General features: G+C 38.3%; 2 protein-coding genes across 2 annotated transcripts in view; both read left to right on the forward strand.

The window, feature by feature from the left end:
• Window positions 1–3,135, forward strand: part of LOC112946656 (very large A-kinase anchor protein-like) — a 43,645-nt gene extending 40,510 nt beyond the window's left edge. The window contains exons 6-7 of the mRNA XM_026038542.1: window positions 601–2,985; window positions 3,123–3,135. Coding sequence (XP_025894327.1) covers window positions 601–2,985; window positions 3,123–3,135 — 2,398 coding nt within the window. The remainder of the gene's footprint in view (window positions 1–600; window positions 2,986–3,122) is intronic.
• A 1-nt stretch (window position 3,136) lies between these two features.
• On the forward strand, window positions 3,137–8,086 carry LOC112946657 (very large A-kinase anchor protein-like). Its single transcript, XM_026038543.1, has 4 exons — window positions 3,137–5,539; window positions 6,517–6,564; window positions 6,899–7,014; window positions 7,882–8,086. The coding sequence occupies exons 1-4, from the start codon at window positions 3,212–3,214 to the stop codon at window positions 8,084–8,086; spliced, it is 2,697 nt and encodes an 898-aa protein (XP_025894328.1). The 5' UTR covers window positions 3,137–3,211.
• The last annotated feature ends 485 nt before the right edge of the window (window positions 8,087–8,571 follow it).

The raw sequence follows: 8,571 nt of genomic DNA on the forward strand, positions 1-8,571 counted from the left end.
TTTTTTTCCCTAGTATTCAAAGTTTTCTTTCTTACCTGATCTTCATTCACTATCTTCGCTTGATCCTTATCATTCAGAAAGCATCCTCCTATTGTGTCCTTTCTTTTCCCMATGTGTGCTTTGGTTCTGCTACTCCTCTTATTTATTACTGAATTGAGACTCTGGGTAAAAATTCAAATTTCAGTTCTGTGCTTTTAATGATCATTATTGGGGTTAAAAAAAAAAAAGGGGGTTAAAAAAAAAAAAGTTGAAGTATAGGCAGACTTTAATAGGGTGTAACATCTTCAAGAAAGAATGTTCATTTCTGTCCTTGCAAATGTTGGCTTGCAGTGGCGTCTGTAACCAAGAGTTCAGTTGTCTTGGAGAAAGCAAGTGATGGAAGTTGTTTGTAGCAGTGTGCAGTTTTGCTTATATTTAAGTTATCTYTCTTCAGTAGAAGATAGTGTGGTGTATAACTTGTTGTGCAAATCATTATTAGAAARCAGAAAAAGAGAAAAAAAAGAACTGAATTCAATCTACAGTCTGTGTTAACCTTCATGAACAGCACACGAACTGTTCAGATATTCTGTCTGTTTGTGCTTATTATGGTTCTTGTTACAGGCAGATGCAGTGGAAACCAGAATCACCTGCAGTTACCTATGCAACATATCGAGGCTCTGCAAGAATTAGGCAACTACTGAAAAAACAGTCAGAGAAGGCTGAAAGAGAAGAAAGTACTGATAGCAGGAATGGTTCCCTTGTCAGAGAAAATGGAGAAATCCAGATRACAGTGTCTTCAAAACCAGGACATTTATTAAAGGAAAACGGAGAAGTTGAGGGTAAAGACAATGAAGATCATGACCCAGTGAATTCTTCTACCATTGAAACAGAACTGAAAAAGTCTCAGCATTGCTTAGGTGGCAGTAAACGTGAAATAACTGCAAATACCTCAGCTTCATCTACTGATTTATCTAGTGAAGTGGATTTAAAATACACACCAGCTTTACATACAACTAGAGTGAAGAGGACGTATTCACTAGATTCGTTTTTGTCATCTGATAGGAACAGAGAGGTCCTGATCGATTCCACTTGCCAGAGTACTGATTCCACTACAATGAGTCTTGTAAATCATTTCATGGAAAAAGAAGGAATGCCAGGAGAATCAGACGCTCAGTTTCAGGCAGATGAAAATGTTCCTTCTAACAYTGATAAAAAAATTGATTGTAGCAAAGGAAGTACTAAGGAATCTGAAAAAATAATGCAGAATGATGGTTTTCGTTCATCCAAATCAAAAAGAGAAACAGTAAATGGTCAACTACAGCAGACAGAAGGAGAATATTGCTGTAATCATCAAACAGTGAGCCCCTTAGATCTAACACTGAATATCCAAATGCTTCATTCCTCCACCACTGCATTTCAAAAAAGTACAGATAGTGCAAACAAAGATAGTGATGCTAGCAAAAGTGATGCACAAAGAATTGTGCCAACTGTAGCAAGTGGGCAAAATCCACAAGGCTCTGTTTCTGCTGTGCATCGGCCTTTTGATGAACAAATACCTGCTTCACTTAGCAAGGAGTGCCGAGTAGACAGGAGCATAGCTACAGGTAACCCAACTACTGTAGCTGCGTCTGTTAAAAATTATGAACATGCAGTCATGGACGGGGAAACCAGAAATGAAGAACTGAGTGAACTAGGGAAAACCATGCATATACAAAATGATCATCAATTAATCTTTGTGGACAAGGATACTAGTAAGGATACTAGTGCAGAACAGTCTGATTTATCTCCTCTAGAAACTGAGGAGTTTGAAACAATGAAAGTTTCACCTGAGGCCATAGTAGAAAAGCTTGACAAAGAATCATCTTGCCTTCACAGGTGTGGAAGTCTGAACTCTAACTTTTATGAGCTGATACCACCTCTCTCTGCTTCTTATGAGTTGTCTTTTAGAACTGGAGGTTGTTGCTCAGCTTCTCATCTTCCTAGCTCTCAATCTGAAAATAAAGCTACAGGGGAAAGAGAAGCCAGTTTAGAAGATGTGAGAGATACTATTTCTTGTCCTGATCTTGAAGATGAGAAGAACAAATCCCATGAGCTTGCAGAGATAAGCCTGTCAGGAAACTCAGTTCCTGTCCGTGAGGTTGGTGCTATTTCCCTTAAAACTGTTCAAAGCATTTCTCCCAAGACAACAGTTGTACCTGCAGAAAATGACACAGCAAAGAGTGAACTTTGGCCTTTAATCAGCACTGACAGGACAGATGATGCTTTTGCTGCTGCTTCTAAAATAAGGAAAGCTGGTACATCTGAGACTGCTCCTGTTCCTTCTCAGTCCAGCAATGACGTCTCTGAATTTTCCTCTCATATGTCCAACTCAGAAGAAATTTTGGAGGTTTCACATTCTGCCTTGAAACATGGAAGGAAGCCCTTAACCAAGCACTGCCCTTTTGTCTGTGAAAAAGATGTTAATGTAGGTGACATTGCTGACTCTTCATCTAGTTCTGGAGAAGCTAATATGACTACTTCTTCAAAACTTGATAACAGTAGTAAGCCTGCAATATCATCTGTGTTACTTAATTCTTCATCTGGCAACCATCAAAAAACACCTTCTGCCACTAACTCTGAAAATGACAAAATTGCCACATCTGCTGCTGCTTCTGAACAGGATGGCCAATCCAGCTGTRTTTTTCCTGCTGCTGAGTCGAGAGGAACTATCCCTGAGGACAAGATGACCAAGACGCCACTTTGCCCAGAAGACTCAAGAGCTACATGCCCAGATGTTTCTGTAGAATTTGACATTAACATAGCTGAAACTGATCACTCTGGTGCTGCCATAGACCTGTGGGGAGCTTCCATCCCCAAGGCTGCTTCACCATCCAAAGAAACCTGCAACCTTCCTGCTTCTGCCCTTGAAACACTGAGGGTTGCCCAGGAAAGCAGTAATTCCCCTAGTCGTAAACTCAGTGATGGGGGAGAGACTGCATCCCCTGCACAAAAGCCTGATGGTGTCGTGTTGACAAAGAAAATGCCATCACCTATCTGCCCTTCAGAGTCTTTGGAAGTGGTATCTGAGCCAGTCTGTACCGAGAATGTGAGGATAAATACCATAAAAGAGGTGGCTCATTATAATCATGTTCCTGCTGTCTCAGAAACCTCTTCTAAAATTGGTAATCAAGCAGCTGTTTCACATAGAATATCAAATGAGCTCTATTCTGCGAAAATTTTGAAAGATACAGACATGGGAGGGCAAGAACATGCCAAATTCCAAGAAGCTGCTCTTTTATTTAAAAAAGCTGAGGAAATAGTGGAGTCAGTTTTACACTTGGCTCTAGAAGAAATAATAGCAAAACAAGCAGTTGGTGTCTGCCAGGTTTGTGGGAGCAAGGATAGTTTAATAAATCTGGATGCTCTAAATGATCAGCAAATGGGAACTGTACAGCTGGAAGCAGAAGAAATCCAGTCAGCTGTGCAATCATTAGAGCAGTTTAATGAGAACCATGCAGGAAGCTCCTCTTCATGTAAAGAAAAGGAAACAGTTGATACAAATAATCAAGATGAACAGATTCCTTTTTACATCCCTGATAAAATTGACCTACATAGTTCACTGGCACTGAAAGCAAGAGAAATAATTGACGAAGTTATTAACTCAGCCAAACAAAAGCTGACATCCAATCAATGGCAAGGCAGTGAGAATAGAAAGCCTTCTGAAAAGCTTGAGCCTAACCCTAAGGCTGAAACTCCAAAGATTTTAAATCTAGATATTAAATTATCTGCCAAAACACAGAAATTAACCAAAGAAACAACAGAGAAAATGGAGGCTCGAAGTAGAAGCACTGAAAAAGCAAATTACTCAAACTTGTCTTCATTGCCAAATAGTATGGAAAATGGTGTACATTACCACAAAGGAGGTGAAGTAATACCAAATAATATATTTACATGCCAAACAAACGGGTTTCTTTCTAATGGCAGTTTAGCAAAGCCAGAATCTGACCTTACACTAGTAGCAAAAGAGAATACTGAAAAGGTATATGGAAATATGACTGCCACAGAGATTTGTGGCAAAGATAGAGTATTGGCAACCACTAGCAAATCTGACGTGCCTTTACCTTTGATAAATAAACATGCTGCTGTGGCTAAAGAGGTGTTTCTGCCTTTGCACTCAATAGACTCATGCAATAGTACAAATAYGCCAGAGTGCACGTTGCGGCCAACTGTAAATGTTAATGTGTCGTCTTTTATGCGTGATGAGGAAGATGTGAGCATGCAGAGTGAATCCAGAGACAAAAGCAGTCCTCAGAGTTCTCTGGAAAGCATTGCAGAGAAAACTCTGTATGAGCCCTGTGAAAGAGAGGCTGCAGAAGACGTATCTGCAAAAGTAAGAGCAACTTTGGAAGATGTAAAGGCAGAGAGTAAAGAAGAGTTGGCAGAAGGAGCAAGTGAGGTAACACAGGTTGATGTTGGATTAAATACACAGTCCACTGCATCTGACTTGCCTGCTCTTGGAGAGGATGGTGAAGGGGAAAATCATCTCAACTTTGCCCAAGATAATGAGACTCTAGAGCAGGTAAAAAAGGAAGATGGTGACATGCAAAAAGATGGTCATCTCAAAGAAAATGTCTTGGACTGCAGTGATGACTTGGAGGAATCAGATCTTTTGTCCATCTCTCCACCAGTTGAACAGAGAGAAAACAGTTCTTTTACCATAATTTATGAAGATGCTCTTCAAACTGAGAACAAATCTGTGTCCRCTGATGAGATGCAGACCAGCTCCCTCTCTTCTGACCTGTCTTTACATAACATAGGTCATCTCCTGATGTGTGAAAGAGCGGAGAGCAACCATGAACCAGCCCATCCTTATGAAAGGAATAACAAACTGAATGAAGCAATGGAGAGCCGTAGCTCAGAGTCCTTTCTGAGTGTAGAGGCCAAGCGCTACAGGATATATCCTTTTTCCCTGTCTCCCATATATGAAGATGACAGCTCCCAAGAAGACCTGCTCTCTCCAGATGTGTCACCAGAAGGCCTTCCTAGCGGGGTATCTAAAGATAATACTGACCATTCTTCTGTGCTGTCCCTTCTTCAGTCCGTTTCGGAGCGCTTGCAGTTTACTGCTCAGCTTAGTGAAGAGGAGGAGGAAGGGGAGGAGGAGGAAGAGGAATTATTTTATGGAGAAAATATTCTTGATGCTAACAGCGAAGAAGAATGTGTGTCCAGCCAGTGGACAGGGAATTTAAAAACGGCCTCTCAGTCAAATGACCGAAATAGGTCTTTGTTTCCTGAAGAAACACCTTTCCTTTCAAAAGAGCAGCTGAACTCTATGGAGCAGCCAGAAGTGTTTCCAGGTGCTGCTTTTCCCAGTCAAACATGTTCTGAGGCAGTTTCACAGAAAGTTGATGCTGCTGTAAAGCTTTCTTCTACAAGCGTGTATTACCAATATTTGCAATCTGCCAGAAATTACTCCACGGAGAAGGGAGCCCAGTTTGGAAGCCTTCTGCAGGATATGTTGCAGCCCAAGAGTCGCKGGTCCCAGGATTATGCCTTGCCAAAACTGGGAGACTTGGCAGCGGTAAGATGTCGTGTTGTATAATATTAGGAATCCAAGTGACTAGCTCAGGTTCAAAGTGACCAGCCCTTTTAAGGCAAATATTGTTTAAGATCATGGATTAAAAGAAAGTTTTCTGACAGAATGATTTAAAAGACATATTGTCTATGATTCAGCACACGGATGAAAGAGTAGCTTAGAATTGTGAAAAGGGAGATGTATATAAATAGAAATTGTAACAGGAAAACGTGTACAACTGCAAATATGTGTAACAGCAAAGCACATATTGTCCATGCTGATGACATTTCAAGCTGAAAATCACAGACTTGACTTTTCTATGAAAGTTATTGTCTTTCATTTCTTCCCCTTTGAGGTTAGTTGAGCTATGTTACCCAAGAATATGTATGTCTGCTGACTGGGCTATTTGATTCTTTCCATACAAATTCTGTAAGTTATAGCTTAGTTAGCAAATAAGTAATCTAGCTCCTTCTGTATATTATTCCTTTTTTTTTAGTTTATTTAAACCAAAGTTAGATGAGGAGATAGAAACATTCTTCTTACATTTAGGAATGAGCAAGTCTGCATAGACCCAATGTGCAGGGAAAGAAGCAAGTCTTCCTACCTGATGTTGCCAATGATTTGTTCTGTTTGGGGGGATTTGCTTTGTTGCTGCTAAGACGCTGGAAAGGGGATGATAACGTTTCCAGAGGTGGTTTTCTTCCATAGAAATCCTTCCTATCAAACTCTTACTTTCTGCTGATTGATTAACTCTATTAAACTCTTTAGTTTCTGTTATCTTTAAGTGACAGCAATACAAATCTTGTGGGGTTTTTGTTTGTTTGYTTTATTTTGTTTTCTTTTTTTCTTTTTTTCTACTGATAAAAGGGGCATACTCTTATAGGAATAGTGGACCAAGAATAATCTGTCTATATTGTGTGCTACTGTTATAGCTAATAGTTATATATGCTAATAGTTAATTTTCCATATCCTTTTAATTTCAGAACTTCATTGACAGGGCAAGTTTGAAATACAATCCAAGGCCAGGAAAGGTGAGCAGAATTTATTTGTCACTTAGATCAATGGGAAGATTGGAATAATTCATCATATCAAAAATACTAAATGGGAAGTATTTGAAGTTGTTAGTCTAGTTTTCTTTATTTTAATGCTGCATATGTTTGCACATGCTAATGAAATGCAATTATAAAATGAGAARTGAGTATAAGAGTACTGACAGTGGTAGTTCATGTTTCATAAAAGAGGAAAGTGTGTGGTACATGAATTGATTCAGCACAAAATGAAGTTGGTTTTATTCCAAGTAAAAATTAACTGTCTACCCTGTGTGTTGAAATGGGCCCTCATTATATGCATTGTGTGTTGTTTCAGATTATTATTTATGACATTCATGGCGACAAAAGTAAACAAGAAATTCATTCTGATGTGCTAGATACCACATCCTGGATCTTTCCAATTGGAGCATTACTTAGGATAATTAGAGGATGGTAAGAAATGCAGGTCATATGTAAATCATTCCAAAACACCATATGTGTGTTTTTCTTGTATTTTCATTTCTTCTATATATAACACACATCTAATCTGTAAGAATGCCTTTTTCCTTGTTTATAACTAGAGTGATATCAATAAAAAAGCATGAAATAGATTTTTTTTCCTTCAGGGGAACTGGCTTTAAACAGAACATCTCTTACAGAACCAAAGATAAGCTTAGATTTTTTTGCCTCAAGTGGTGAGTCCATATGCTGCCATAATCATCACTAGATGTATGTGTACACCAAAGCAAATTTTTTTTTACAGTTGAATTCCATTATACAATAGCTCTTTTGAAAGGACTATAAAACATACAAGTGCTACTGCTACTTGTATGTAGCATCCATACAGCACATTAAAATTTTAGGTTTTTTTTTGTATGTTCCTTTTTTCTGCATACTTGTTTTTTCTTGTTACAAAATGCTGAATGCAGTCATTAGCATGTGTATGTTTTAGCCCTAATGCAGTGTATATTGTATACACTGAATAATGTATATTTTTAAATTTTTGATTAATATAATTGTTCTAGTGAAAAAGTCTTTTTATTAGCAGAGGCTTTTAAGCTATTTTGCGTACAGTTCAGTTTTTAAGTTGTTATTTTATATCCTGGTGGAAATACATGTTTTATTTTTAAAGCACAGAAATAAATTTTCCCAATTTACCCCAAATGAATATGACTACACGTTCTGCTATTGAGGTATGATGTAAGAAAGGGCACATAGTGGGCTTGATTAGGAGCTTTTACAGGAGCTCTTGGCAAATATGCAGCATAAGGACAGTTTTATCTAACAGCAATTATTTGGTTCATGATTTTATTATTACAGCTGGATATTTTATGAGAAACCAAACTTCCAGGGTCGGAAATACGTATTAGAAGAAGGAGAAACAGTCCTGGATCTCCTTTGGGATCTTCCAGGCATGAAACATCGTCGACGAAATCTCATAGTTGGTTCAATCAAACATGTGACAAAGGTATGGACTTTGTTAATATATTGTGTCACATTCAGACTTAATTCCTGCTGGCAATAGCAGTGTAGGAACAAAATGTGTATGCTGTGTTTCTTGCTTTATTCACACTTCCTATGAATTACACTTCTTACTTCAAAATAAATCACAGAGTTTGATTGCTGAGGGTTTATTACTTGCTATTTCTTTTTTTCTATAAATATATTTTTCTTCTTAAATATAATGAGAAAATACAGATTATTTGCCTTCTGTGACACAGTGGCTCCTCTCTTTAGATATTTAGGTGTGCAATTAACTGAAATGAATGGGAATAATTCATAGTCATTATTAAGAAATGCTTACCTTAAGCTTAAACTATCTACTGTATGCACATGCTTACTCTTTTGGAAATTAACAACTGAGATTTTTACTTCCTTTGTACAACATAACTTCCAAAATTGGCCTATCTCCACCTACAGCTTTATGTTGTAATTTGGATTCCACAGGCTCTGGTGAGACAAGTGGTGCACCTACAGTATCTGGCTCTGCATGCAGCCAGAAAAGGAAAA

Source organism: Nothoprocta perdicaria, unplaced genomic scaffold (assembly GCF_003342845.1).
Source record: "Nothoprocta perdicaria isolate Ctin4 unplaced genomic scaffold, notPer1 scaffold_212, whole genome shotgun sequence".
Lineage (NCBI taxonomy): Eukaryota > Metazoa > Chordata > Aves > Tinamiformes > Tinamidae > Nothoprocta > Nothoprocta perdicaria.